Source organism: Mobula hypostoma, unplaced genomic scaffold (genome assembly GCF_963921235.1).
Source record: "Mobula hypostoma unplaced genomic scaffold, sMobHyp1.1 scaffold_36, whole genome shotgun sequence".
Taxonomy (NCBI): Eukaryota; Metazoa; Chordata; class Chondrichthyes; order Myliobatiformes; family Myliobatidae; genus Mobula; species Mobula hypostoma.
The window spans coordinates 1,553,939-1,568,732 of NW_026948187.1; the positions used below are offsets into that span (position 1 = coordinate 1,553,939).

At 41.2% G+C, this 14,794-nt stretch overlaps 2 protein-coding genes across 3 annotated transcripts in view; both read left to right on the forward strand.

The window, feature by feature from the left end:
* Positions 1-14,794, forward strand: part of LOC134341616 (zinc finger protein 239-like) — a 618,489-nt gene that overhangs the window by 156,160 nt on the left and 447,535 nt on the right. The window lies entirely within an intron of this gene.
* Positions 1-14,794, forward strand: part of LOC134341535 (uncharacterized) — an 86,667-nt gene that overhangs the window by 39,946 nt on the left and 31,927 nt on the right. The window contains exons 4-5 of the mRNA XM_063039403.1: positions 11,674-11,797; positions 14,576-14,684. Of these exons, the coding sequence (XP_062895473.1) occupies positions 11,674-11,797; positions 14,576-14,684 (233 nt within the window). The remainder of the gene's footprint in view (positions 1-11,673; positions 11,798-14,575; positions 14,685-14,794) is intronic.

The window sequence follows — 14,794 nt, forward strand, 5'->3', positions numbered from 1 at the left end:
CGGGTCTCTGGCAATGAGTGTGGTGCTGTGGCTCAGAAGAGAAGATGGATGAGGAGTACAATGGAGGAGGGAGATCCCAGATAGAGAAGAATATAAACGAGATCCTCTGGTCTCGATAGAATGTTCCCAGGAGTCAGGATCTCGGATGTTATAGTTGTTTCAGTCGTTCTAGAGAGTATGGATGAGCAGCCAGATGTCCTGCTTCTCAATGAAACAAATATAGAAGCAAGGAGGAGGTTTAGAGGAGAAATCTTAGGGAGCTTGTTAGTAAGCTGAAAAGCAGTACTTACGGGGTAGTAATTTCTGGATTGCTGGCCGTAAAAACGCGCCAATAAAGGTAAGAATAGCACAATTTTGCAAGTGAATGCGTGGCTGCCGAAATGTTGGAGGGGACAGAGACTTAGTTATGGATCTTTGGGATTTCTTTTTGAGAACGGACGACCTGTACAAAAGGGACGGGTGAAGACTGAACCAGAGGGGGAACAACATCCTTGAGGGCACGTTAGCTAGAATCATTTTTCCGGAGGGTTTAAGAGAATTTTCCTGTGATAGTGCTGAGGAGCGGGAACTAGGTAACAAACAGAGGCAGTGCCTGATGAGGCTAAAAGCAAGGGGAGGCTGATCGTAGAGCAAATTGCAGAGAAAAAAGGATGAGTTGCAATTTAAATGGCAGACAAAATAGAAAAAAAGATGGAAATAGGTCTGAAGGTGCTATACCTTAATGGTTGTTTTCTATGGAATAAGGCAGATAAACTAATAGAACAGTGACAGACCGGCATGTATGATGTTGTGGGCATCACTGAATCTTGGATGACAGAAGATCACAGCTAACAGCTTAGTGTCCAAATGTACACATTATATCCAAGGGACAGGCAGGTAGGCAGAGGGGTTTGCTTGTTTCTACTGGTAAGAGGAGAAATCAGATCATGAGAAAGTTGTGGCATAGGGTCGGAATGTGTTAAATAGTTGCGTGTAGAGCTTACGAATTGCAATGGTAAAAATACCCTGAAGAACAGTCAGGATGTGGGCCACAAATTACTACGGGAGATAGAAAATGCATGTCAAAAGGGCAATGATGCGATAGTCATGGGGGATTTTCAAATGCAGGTAGCTTGGAAAAATTAGGTCGGAGCAGCATCGTTTAGAGAACACCTGTAGAAAAGGCGACTTTTTAGAGCAGCTCGCGTTTGACGCCACAGGCGGGTCACTTGTCCGGAATTGGATGTTGTACAATAAAGTGGATTTTATTAAACAGCTCACGGTAAAGGGACCTTGAGGCGTAGTAATCATCATATGATAGAATTCACCTCAGAATTTGAGAAAGAGAACCTGATTTCAGTTGTATCAGTATTCCAGTGGTTTAACAGTAATCACATGGGGCAACAGAGAGGAGCTGGCCAAAACTGACGACGACAGGGATGTAGTGGTATGAATTCCTGGAAGCACTTCTGAAGACGCAGGGTATGTACATCCAAAAGAGCAAGACGTAGCTCTTATTGTCACAACCGTGGCTAACAAGAGAAGTCAAAGATAACATATATAAAAAAAATAGACGGCATATATACCAGAACAAAATTACTGAGAAGTTAGAAGAATATTGACATTTAGGAACCAACAGAAGGCAAATAAAATAAGTCATTTGAGCACCACGGCAGCGTGGTGGATAGCACAATGCTCTAAAGTTCCAGCGACTTGGCTTGAATGTCCGCCGAAATCTGTAAGGATATCATTTCCTAGTATTTGAAGGCACATGACAAAATTGACTGCAGTCAACATGGTTTCCTTCAGAGAAAACTCTGTCCTGCAAATCTGTTGGTATTCTTTGAAAAAATGCCAAGCAAGATGGAGAAAGGAAAATCAGTGGACGGTGTCATACACACAGTGGATCACAGATGTTTGGATTTTCAGAGCGTCTTTGACAAATTGTCACACATGGTGTGGCCAAACAATTAGTTAACTCATGGCATTACTGGAAATGTACCAGCGCGGATAAAACAGTGGCTGATTGGCAAGAGGCAAAGAGTCGGAATAAAGAGAGCCTTTTTCTGGTGGAGGGGAAGGTAGCTTTTAGGAAGTAGAGTGGCTACAGAAGGGCTTAGACAGATGCAGAGAAAGGGCAAGTAAATGGCAGGTGTAATACAGTGCCATGAATTGTATTATCATGGACCTTTCTTGAAGAATTTACATGATTGACCATTTTTAAATGGAGAGAAATACAAAGATACCGAGGCAAAAATGAATTTGGGAGATATTGAGCAAGATTCCATGAAGGTTAATTTGCAGGTTGATTCGTGATGAGGTAGACACATGAAATTTAGCATTCATTTCTAGAGGACCGTCATGTCAAAGCAAGGATGTGATGTTGAGAATTGGTAAGTGTGACGGGGCGCTGAATTACCCCAATGAACTGTACTTTTGAAAAGAGCGAGAAAGGGTTGTTCAACACCAGACACCTTGTTATTAAGAGAGAGAGAGAGAGAGAGGCGCAAACTGCTTTGAGATGGCGTTATGGTTTCTCTGCAGCAGGTTGACACTTTGCACTACACTGGCAGCTTCTGTCTTCTTACAGAGAGAGAAGGAAGGAGCTACTTGATGGACAGCTGGTGTTCAGCTTTGTGAGATAAATACAAGGTCAGCTGATGGACTGACAGACACATGATTTTGGACACTGAATGAACTTTGTTGTGCCCACAGAAAAGATGTGTTTTTGGGATCCATCATGCAGATCGATCAGTAGCACTCACAGTGTGAAAAGCGTGTGACCGGTGGCGAGTTATTCGTTTGTCCAACCATCGCCTCGGTTGATAATTCCACTACTGAAGAACGATACCCTTTGCTGTTGTTACTGCCGATGACTTCTAAAGGATTTCGGAGGAAAACGGGAAGATCGACGACGTCAGCTCACCTGAAGACTCAACACTCCCCTCCCTCACTCTCTCTTTCTCTCTCTCTCTCTCTCTCTCTCTCTCTCTCTCTCACCACTCAACTCCACACCACGAACTTCACTGAAATTTACTCATCATCGTCCGACTATCTATTTGCCCCTAGACTTGAAGAAGCTTGGTTTTCAGATAGTTCCACTCTTATACATATCTAAATCATTGTTAACCTGTTTTATATATCTGGATTTATATTACTATATTGAGTAGTTACCAATAGATACCATTAGTTAATAGCAATACCGGACTCCAGAGTGTTTTCCATTTCTGCTGGTTCTTTAACCCGTCACGGGGTACGTGACAATCAGACGCTGGTGATGTCTCACTTGCAGTATTGTGAGCAGTTCTGGGTCCATTATCTAAGGAAAGATATGCTGACATTGGTGAGGGTTGAAAGGAGGATCACAAAAAAAAAAATCTCGGATTGAAAGGATAGTCATATGGCGAGCCTTCAATGGCTCTGGGCTTTTACTCACTGGAATTCAGAAGAATAGGTGACATAATTGAGACTGTAAACAGTGGATATGGAGCGTATATTTTCTATGGTGGGCAAGTAAGACCAGAGCACAAAACTACAGTTTCGAGGGGCGTCTTTTTTTGAACGGACGTGAGGAGTTTTTTTTATTTTGCCGGAGAGTGCTAAGTATGTGGAATGTGTTGCCACGCCGGATGTGAAGGCAAAGTTAAACGGTTTGTTTAAGGCGGAGGTTGATGATTCCTAATTAGTCAGGGCAGGAAGAGATGCGGAGAGAAGGCAAGCGATTAGGACGGAGAGGGAAAATGGATCAGCCATGATGAAATTGCGGTGCAGACTCGATGGACCAAATGGGACAATTATTCTCCTATATCTCTGCTCTTAAGGAAATTATTCTCCTATATCTGAGCCATAGATATTGGAAACTGATTACACTCTGAGGGACTGTAGTTCTCCCATCCTCTTTTGATCTCTTGTATTTCTGAAGGCAAACGCAATGTTGGCATTAATGTCATGAGGACTAAATTATAGAAGCAAGAGTGTAATGTTGAGGCTTTATAAAGTATTTGTCAGACCTCACACGAGGGATTGTGAGCAGTTTTGTGCCGCTAATGCTGAATGTGCTGACGTTGGAGAGCGTCCAAAACAGGTTGACAAACATAATCAGGAGGCATGCTTGTTGGCTCTGGGTCTCTACTCGCCAGGAATTAGAATAATGAGGAGCGATCTCATTGAAAAAGATCGAATTATGAAAGACACACACAGAGTGGATAGCTAGCAGATGTTTCCTCTCGTGAGGGAGCCTGGACCAGAGGGTACAGCCTCAGAATAGACGGTCGCCGATTTAGAACAACGATGAAGAGGATTTCTTTTTAGCCGAAGTGTGATGAATCTGTGGAATTGATTGCCACAGGTGACTGTGGAGGACATGCCATTGTATGTACTTAAAGCAGAAGTTGGTCGGTGTAATGTTAGCTAGGGCGTCAGAGTTTACGGGACAAGGCAGGAGAATGTGTTTGGGAGGGGCCATAAATCACCCACGGCTTGGTGGAGCCCACTCGCTTTGCCGAATGGGTAAATTCTGCCCAAATGTTTTGTAGCCTTTCCTTTTTTTTTAATTTTATTTTTATTTGGATAAGGAATTCACAGGTATCATGTACTTTTTCACATATATAACCTTTTCCATTTTTTATATGTATAAAACTATAATTATTTATACATTCTTAAGTACACATTGAGATGATATAAAAATAAATTAGACACTTAAATAGATAATTATGTACAGTGGAAATTCTAATCTATTAGGCTAAGTAATGGTATTAATTGTTAAGAAAAATAGTAATAATAGTGAATTAGTAATAGTTTCCATACATCTCTTCTGGAACATTTATTCTGGTCCAAAATGTTCTATGTAAGCCTATGTAACAACCATTGTAGGTGTTTATGTCCTAACTTGTCCATACTTGCTCCTGCCCCCAAACATAATTATCCATATCCGTATGTACTTATTTATTTAATTTTATCATTTTTTATCCCTTACCCAAATCTTTTCCTTTACTTGTATTAATTCTCTATTTTCCGAAAAAAAACAAAAACAGAAAAAAGACATTTAGACTAGGGGTGCTTACGTTAGCAATATTACTGTGTTGATGAGAAGAGCAGTATAAATCATTAGGAGAGTCATCTAAAGTCTGCTCGTATTGGGGTTATATATTCAATCCATTTATTCCAGATTTGATAAAATGTTTCTTTTTGAATTCTCAGGGAGTAAGTCAACTTTTCCATTTTAAATATTTCCAAGATAATTTCGTGCCAATCTTCTAATGTAGGTGGTTTTGGATTTAGCCACTTTCTAGTGATTGATTTCTTACTTGCCGCTAAAAGGGCCTGCAGCAACTTTATATCTTCCTTCTGTTCAAGAAACAATACATGCCCCAAACAGAGCGTCTTAAAGTTCAGAGGTATCTGGGTCCTAAGTACCTTAACTAATGTTCTATGAATACCTTCCCAATAATGACTTAATTTAGGGCAATCCCAGAAAATATGGAAATGATTTGCCTCCTTGGATCCACACCTTCTCCAACACGTCACCTTTGTATCTTTATATTTTTCCTGATATGGGGTCTTGAAGTATCTTATAATATTTTTCCAACAATGTTCTCTCCAAGTCAAAGAGTTAGTCAAAGATCACTGAAAGCTGCACATTTTCCCCCAAGCCTCCTCTGAAAGTACCAACCCCGCTTCTTTCTCCCACTTCTCTTTAATATACAGTGTATTTACATTTTTAGCATGGGAGAGTGCATTATATAATCGAGAAACTGATTTACTTGGTGTTGAACCGCAAGCCGAATTAAGAATCTTGAAAAATGCTAATTCTACTGTTGATAAGTCTCTATATCTACAACTCTGGTTAACATAGTGTCGTACTTGAAGGTACATAAAAAAGTCATTGTGTTCTAGGCCACGTTTGTCCTGCAGGATTTGGAAACTTTGTAATACTCTTTTATCTATAAATGAGAGGTAGGTTGTAAGACCTTTCTTTATCCATAGTTCAAATCGTTTATCTCCTCTGTTGGGAAGGAATTCGGTATCATATGCACACCATCTGAAGAGTTTTAACATGTTACCAATTCCACATGAATTAACCACCTTCTGCCCTACTTTTAATGTAAGATTTATCCAACTTTTTTACGTTTTTCCAATTGGGCCATCAATCCTTTGTCAGCTATTGAGGCCTGCAGAGGAAAACTGTCAACTAATCCAAATTCTATTTCCTTCCATCTAGCCTTATATTCCTTATTACACCAATATAACAGAGGGGTTATCTGTGAGGCATAAAAAAAATTCTCAAGCAAGGAAGAATCATACCTCCTCCTTCCTTCCCTAACTGTAAGGTGTTATATCGAATTCTAGGTTTCTTTCCTTGCCAAATGAAGCGGGAAATCCATTTGTCCCATTCCCTGAATTGATTATCATCCACATCCACTGGTAAAGTACGGAAAAGATACAATAACCGAAGAAGAATATTCATTTTTATAGTATTTATCCTTGAATTTAAATTTTAAAAGGGGATAAGATTCTATCTATGCATATCTGCTTTTATCCCTGAGATTAATGGTCCATAATTTGCATGTGACAGCGTTGAAAGATCCTTCGGCAGTGTTATTTCTAAATATTTTAATGATTTAGCTTCCCACTTAAGATCATATGTATCCTGCAATTTTTTGGATGGTGTATAATTTAGGGACATAACCTGCGTTTTCTTTACATTTATTTTATAACCTGATATTTTCCCAAAGTCATCCAACAGTGTAAACAATCCTATAAATGATTTTTCTGGTTCACTCAGATAGACTAAAACATCATCTGCGAATAACGCCACTTTCTGTTCAATCCCTGCCACCTTGATACCTTTTACGATTTTGCTCTGTCTTGTTAGTTGGGCAAGTGGTTCAATATATAGCGCAAAAAGGAGAGGAGAAATTGGGCATCCCTGTCTAGTGCCTCTCTCTAAGATGAAGGAGTCAGAGAGGTCCCCATTTATCTTAATTCGGGCTGTAGGGCTGTCATATAGAGTCTGAATTACTTTAATAAACTTTTCTTGAAAGCTGAATCTTCCTAACACTCTGTATAGGAATGCCCAACTAACTGAATCAAAAGCTTTCTCAGCATCTAATCCTATTACCATTGTCTCTGTCTCGTTCTTATTAACCTGTTCTAATATGTGCAGAGTTCTCTTTATGTTGTCCTGTGTTTGTCTTTGTTGAATAAATCCAGTCTGGTCTAACTGGATTAGGCCAGGTAAAATCTTTTCCAATCTGCGCGCTAATATGGATGTAAATAGTTTGTAATCTAAATTAAGAACACTAATTGGCCGATAATTGCCACATTCTAGTTTATCTTTACCCTCTTTAGGAATAACTGAATTAATCGGTTCTCTCCAGGAAGGTGGAGTTTCTGTTCTCTGCAAAATCCAATTAAAGGTGTTAAGTAGTAATGGGGCTAACTGTGACTTCCGGGATTTGTACCACTCTGAGGAAACCCATCTGAACCCGGGGACTTTCCAGCCTTTAACCTAGAGATGGCCACATTCAGTTCTTTGGCAGTTACTGGTTCTAATAGACTTTCATTTTGTAAATCTGTAAGTTTAGGTAGATCTAAAGAATTCAATAAACTGTCTATATAGGGCTCATTGGAGGCCCGGGGTTGGGAGTACAGCTCTCGATAATATGTTTCAAAACTCTCTTGAATTTTCCCTGTTGTACTCTCCACAAGCTTCGTCTTTGGATTCTTTATTTTATGAACTGTATTGTCTGCTTGTTGTTTACATAGTTTATATGTTAATAATCTAGCTGATTTACCTCCTACTTCATAATTCTTTTGTCTCAGGTAAAGAAAATTTCTTTGAGTTTCCAACGTATAAATATCGTCAATTTCACTTTGCAATTTCCTAATTTCCTGTTTTAAATATGAATTACTTTTGTTGCTATATACAACTTGAAGTTGTTTTAATTTTCCTTGAAGGTCTGCTAATTTTTGTGCATTGATTTTTTCCATGTGAGTGGTAATGGAAATAATTTTCCCTCTCAGTACAGCTTTCAATGTATCCCATAAGATCACTGGTGATGTTTCTCCCGTGTCATTAAGGTCTAGGTATTCTTTGATTTCTCCCCTTAATCTCTCCATTACCTTCGGGTTATTGAGTATATGTGAGTTTAGCCTCCATAGTGTTTTCATCATTTTCCTTTCCAGGATTAGAGACATAGAGACTGGGCTATGATCCGACAGATCAATTGTTGCAGTATTACAGTTTTTTTTTATCCTGAGTCTATCTGTATTAAAGATAAATAAATAGTCTATACTTGAATAGGCTGAATGAGGGAAAGAATAATATGTATAATCTTTACTAGTGAGGTGTAATTCTCTCCACACATCTATAATTCCCAACTCCTCCATCAATAAATTCATTTTCCGAGTCAGAGATTTATTCTGAGTGACTATTCTTGAAGAATCTAATATAGGATTTAATCTAATATTAAAATCCCCTCCACAAATTACTACCCATTGAGAACTGACCATTAGGTCAAAAATGTGTCTATAAAATGACCATTCACAACCTGGAGGAGCATAAACATTCAGCAATGTTATTTCTGCACCTTCTGTGAAAGCTATCTGTGCCCCCTCTTTTTCCAATTTAGACATAATCTTATTTCTTTTAATTGGTTTCAAAACCCCATTAACATTATAGGAAATTATTTTTACCAATTCAGTTTGCATTTTTCTCTAGTAGAAAAAAAAACACCCTCCTTTTCTAACCAAACAGTAAGCAATCCCTTCTCAACAGTAACCAAAACATATAACCACAGCCTAGACATTTTTGAACGTGTAACATTTGAAAATTTCTCCCGACCTCCCACAGTGAGGCCTGAGCACCGACTCGCCTCAGTTCTGAGGGATAACCTCTATCTTCATCCTGTGTTAGAAAGCCCTCAGCAGTGTGAATAATCATAGAGAATTCTCTCCTATTTGTGTCTCGACCATATTGCTATCATTCAAGTTATTCCGTCTAGTTTATTTTCAGTTACCAGCTTTCATTTTACCTTTAAGTCCGATTTACTCTTTTCAGTCATTTCTCTTAATTAATCTGTATTCTCTGTACATTCGCGTCTGAATATTTGCAGCTTTTCCTTGTAGTTTGACACTCTTGTCCGACGTTGCCTCCTCTGCCGTAGCGTAAGTTTTTGTCCCTTCGTCGTAAAAGACTTTCAGCCGAGCTGGATACAGGGTCTGAAATCTGATGTTGTTTTCCTCCAGGACCCTCCATGTTTCCGCATATTCCTTCCGTCTGGCAAGGATCCCCGGTGCGTAGTCGTGGTCTAAACTGATTTTACAGTTGCTCCACATGAAACCTTTATTTTGCCATGTCCGTTTAAGCACCTCTTCCTTCGGTCTGTAACTGAGAAATCTGACTAGAATTGATCTGGGATGGGCGCCTGACAGAGGCTGTTGTGCCAACGCGCGGTGAGCTCTTTCTATCTGTAGGTCTTTTGCGGCCGGTATATCAAGGTTCTCTCTAAGCAGCTTCTCCACGAAGAGAATCATCAATCCGGGTTTACCTTCAGTTCCTTCGGGAACTCCGTAGATCCTCACATTTTCCCTTCTCGAGTGGCCTTCTTGATCTATTACTTTCCACTGGAAATGCTCTTGTAGCTTTAGCACTTCTGCTGTCATTTCCTCTGCGTTTTGTAGCTTCTCTTCAATTCCAACAATCCTCGCTTCGGCTTCATCTATCCTCGAGTTAGTTTTTACTATTTCTCCTTTAATATCCTCCAGCTGTTTGTTGTTATCTTATCGGAACTCGCGAATCTCTCCGAGAATCAAAGACAGAGTCACCGATTCCTCCTCATTATCTCCGTTCTGGCTTGCCGTGGGGGAGCTAGGTCCGTCGCCTTGCTGCGTCTCTTTATGTTTATTAGCCTTCAGAGCGGACTTTTTAATCTTGTTCTTAAACATCATCCTTGCCCCTTTCATTAATATAGTTATACAACATTAAGTATTCGTCTAAATTCGATTTTGGGGCAGTTTACCTTCTTTTTGACCGAGAGACCTTTTCCTTACGCCGTCATTCCCTTGATGACCCGGCGTTTTGTACCCTTTTCATCTTTTACTGTTACGTGTTATTTATAAAGGTAATATATTTCCGTTAGCTAACTGAACTTCTATGAATGCCTCGAACCATGTTTCAATTTAACAGTATCTGTGGACGACTAACTCGATGCATTCTTGTTTCTGTACAACAGATGGGCAACTCTTAATGCTGTCAGGTGGAGGCAGCCCTTGTGCAGGGCGAGTGGAGGTAAGTAACTTCTTACAGTTTTTCTTGATCCTCTGTGGTCGTAATTGGGGTATGAACGAAGCCCAGGCTGTGTGCAACTTCGCCGGCTGTGGTGACGCCGTATCTGCATCAAGGAATTCACAGTTTGGACATGGACAATGGCCCGTTCTGCAAGCTGAAATTTATTGTAATGGCACAGAGTTCGACCTATGGAGGTGTGAAAGGAGACTCTTAGCTCACAGTAACTGCTTTATGGAAAACGAGACAGCCGGCGTTATTTGTTCGGGTAAGCTCCTGTTTATTGTATTCTCCATAAAATTGCAATATCGGAACGGGCCACCAAAAGCACCGAAGGACATAAACGAGCAAGAACTAATCGTTTATCACACATTCTACCGATCAGAATGATGGCAGAAAGCTTTATGTGGCCATTTTATTACAACTAACAGATTAGACAATTGAATGTCTAGACAAAATTATGACGTTGAATCGAATGTAAAAATATCGAAAAGCGAAGCAGAGGAAAAGTAGATATTTAATCTGAATACAGAAGGCAGAGGTCCATGTAGCAGCTGGGTTTATTAAGTAGTAAATACAGAGAAGGGGGTGGACATTTATCTGCGCAAACAACTGGAATTCTGCAGCTGCTGGAAATTCAAGCAACGCACATCAGAGTTGCTGGGACATTTATCTATTTGCTTATTTAGCGATGCAGCGCCCTTCCGGCCAGTGGGTCTGGTCGCCCAGCAACCGACCTATTTAACTCAAGCCTAATCACAGAATATTTTACAATTTGAAATTAGTCACCTAGCTGACTAGTCCGTCTTTGGACTATGGTAGGAAATCGGAGCACCCGAAGCAAACCCCAGCTGTTACTGAGGAACATTGTGTAATATAAATAACGCACTTATGTGTAAACGCAATATTTAATGTGTGATCTCTGAAAAATTATAACAAAATTTCGCCAAATTACTATTTTGGCAACAGTTGTGAGGACATATACAGCAGGTAAGAAGAGGCTGACTGTATATGTTTGGCAATTCTCAGAGACCATTCTTGTTGCGGACAAACCCGTTGCCTTATAAACTGCGATGCATACAGAATGTACATTTTTTACACTGCGTTGCTTAAACAGTACTGAAACAGGGAGGGGTCAAAATGTTTGGAAATGCACCGAACTGTTGATCTGTCGAACGTGTAAAGAATGCGTTAACCTCTTTGGGCAAGGATGCAGTTGCCGGTAATGCATCCAGACCTCGTTTTATAGTCCGGTATAGCATGCAAACCCTACCACGACTGACGGCTGGAATGACACTAGTGGTTTGTCTAGTATAGTATAGTCTTTTTGGCATCCATGAGGCACTTCCAGAGGCCGTAACTCGATTTCTTGTAAAAATCGGAGTCGGCTGATTTTAATTTTGCAGACCTCAACGTTATCAGTCAGTTTAATCCTGATTTCCGGCTTCAGAGCAAGATTATTCAGTTTAGTACAGAGTCGTCAACACACTTCCTGATAAAGCTGGTGATGATGGTGACAAACACATCTAGGTAGGTAGTTGCACAATTAAACATGGGCTAGTGTACGTTCTCAGGCACAAAGAAGGTCATCTGTTTCCCTGAATCAGCACTTCAGTAAGTTCTGTAGTAAATCCTCTCATTTCAGCTTCTGTTTGTATATATGGACAAGGAACACTCTCAGGTGGTATGATTTACCAAAGTAAACAAGATTAGATCTGTTGGCTTCGCTGCGAGATTCCAAATGAGTCGCTAGTTGAGTCAGCAGATGGTTAATCTCACTGTCAAGGATCCGCCATGACTGAATGGAGGAGCAGACTCGATGGGTCAACTGGCCTAATTCTGCTCCTCTGTCTTATGGTGCTGTGATCTTATGGAATGTGGAATGTCATGCTTTTTGTTGTTGTTGTTTTCCGTCAGCAGTCTGGTGCAATACACAACAATAAAATGTACACAAATTATAATAAGAAAAACATATAAAAATGAATTAAAAAGGAAATAAAACATTACAAAGAGCGAGGTAGCATACATGGGTTCCCCGTCCATTCAGCGATCTAATATGGAGAAGAAGCTGTTCCCTAAATTTTGAGTGTGTTTCTTTGGGCTTCTGCATCTCCTCCTTGATAGTAGTAATCCAAAGAGATCCTGAGTGTGGGTTTCCTTAATTACGGATTCTGCTTCTTTGAGGCATCGCTCTTTGAAGATGCTGTCTGTGCTGGAAAGGCCAGTGTCCATGGTGGTGCTGTCTGTGTTTGCACTGTTATGCAGTTTTTCCAGATACTGCGCAGCAGAGCCTCCACAACAGATTTTGATGCAACCAGTCAAATGCTCTTCACGGTACATCTGTAGAAATATGCGAGAGTCTTTAGTGACATACTAAGTCTCCTCAAACTCCTCATGAATTTAGCTGTTGACATGTTTTAATCTGCGTATTATCCTTTAAATCTGGGATTTTATTTTCATCTAATATGCCGCAGGACATAGAAAGCCCAGACTGATTGATGGATATGACGAATGCTCTGGAAGATTGGAGATACAGCATGGAGAGACGTGGGGCACTGTGTGCGATTCGAATTGGGATTCACAGGACGCACGCGTGGTGTGTAGGTCGTTGAAATGTGGGGAAGTGATATCAGTATTAGGAGGGGCATACTTTGGAGAGGGCAGTGGTCCCATGTGGCAGGAGTCCTATGAATGCCAAGGCAATGAGACCATTATCTGGGATTGCTCTACCACACCAAGAAATGGACACAACTGTTCGGGTAGAAGTGCTGTGAGCGTCATTTGTTCCGGTGAGTGTTTCAGTCGTTTATACAGCTGGATTTACATAGCGGAGAGAACTGTCTGCAGGATTACACAGCGTATTAGTCCTGATGATTTGGTTGGTAAATGCTAACTCTTCAACAGAGAAGTAAATATCAGAGGACACAGGGTATATCAGAATACTGGATTTCAAAGTTCAAAAGTAAATTTATTTTCAAGACACTAAGATTCATTTTCTTGCGTGTATTGACAGCAAATAGAAAATAAAAGGTTGCAATAGAATTCGGCAATTGCGCTCGTTGATATGCACGTAGTCAGGTAGTCATTATTGCATTACTGCGGTACATTATTTAATTCACTTCCTTTCGTTGTAGCGTTTGTCGAGTCTTGAGCAAAGCAAACCACGTTACCAGCATGTTTGCAGTCGACCATGCCTGAGAAAGTGGTCTATCGAGTCTACTGACGCAGAAGACCTCCGGTATTCGTTTTAAATTTAGATATTTCCTTTCAGCCGCCGTGCTGGCATCTAGTTTGAGAGTTTTGCATAACTGCCTTGTTTGGCCTAACGTTTATTGTTCTCTTTTACCCTTTGAACACTATTTGCACAAAAATGTATGAGCTATCAACCTGCTTCAGCGTCTCTCTCTCAGCACCTGGGCCATATCTGAATGTAGTGACAGCAAGTCTCGAAGCACACACAAGACAGACACAGCAGAGAGAGAGCAGCTGATCTTAGCCCTGTGATTCACTGGTCAGGTAGGAGCATAGCTACAGGGAATTGAATCTGTTCTGAATGAAGCAATCTGTTCTGCAGCAATCAGGCAGATGGACTCGTGCCGACAGCTCAGTGTCACGTTGAGGAACATCAATCGTCTCTCGCAGCAATTGTTTAGCAACTCACCGCAAACAATCGGAGTGATGTGTCCGCGATTTTCGCTCTCACAACCGCCGACCCCGAGGTCACTGCGGACAGCCAGCTTCAGCTGACAGCAATTCGCGTTCTTGCCAAAGCAATTCAGAAGCCTCAGGCCGCCTCAGTCCCTCTCCCAGCATCTAGCAGGTTCTCGTTTCCTATTGCCCGACAACCTCTAACACTAATGCCCCCACATTCACGCCTGGTCAAGAAATGCCTCCTGCTTTCGGACCACCACGGAATCTCGCGGCTGTGAACGAAACCAATACTCCATCACCCGGGGATCTCGATAGCTGCCGAAATTTCATTACCCAATGCGAGCTGACATTCCAAGACCAGCTTGTACATTTTGGTCATGATGCACAGAAATGGACGTACGTGGTCAATCTCCAAGGTGCTCCTCCACTCAATCTGTTCAACGCCTTACGGGAGCAAGGATATAGTGCAGCCCAGTCGTTCCGGCATTTCGTTGCAGAGTTAAGGAGGATTACCGCCCTTTCATTACGTGGTCACTCTGTCCACTAACTTCTGGACCTGCGGCAAGGCGAGGGATGGTGAGGGCCTCTGCAGACAAATTCCACGCAGTTGCTGTGGAGGCGGGATGGAATGAGTGATGTCTCCTCAATGCCTTCCAGGTGGACTGAACGAGGAATCAGACAGAAGATCGTTGTCTGTGACGAGCAAGATTGTCTGTATGATCTAATTTGGCTTTTCGCGTTGACGACCGGGAAACTTTGGCGAAGGGTAAGAATATCTCAAGCATCCCACACGCCATCTAATCGCCGTCTATCCTCGCTCTCTCCATAATCACCCAGCACCCTGTCCACGGAGAAGCCAATGCAAGTGGGGCGCAT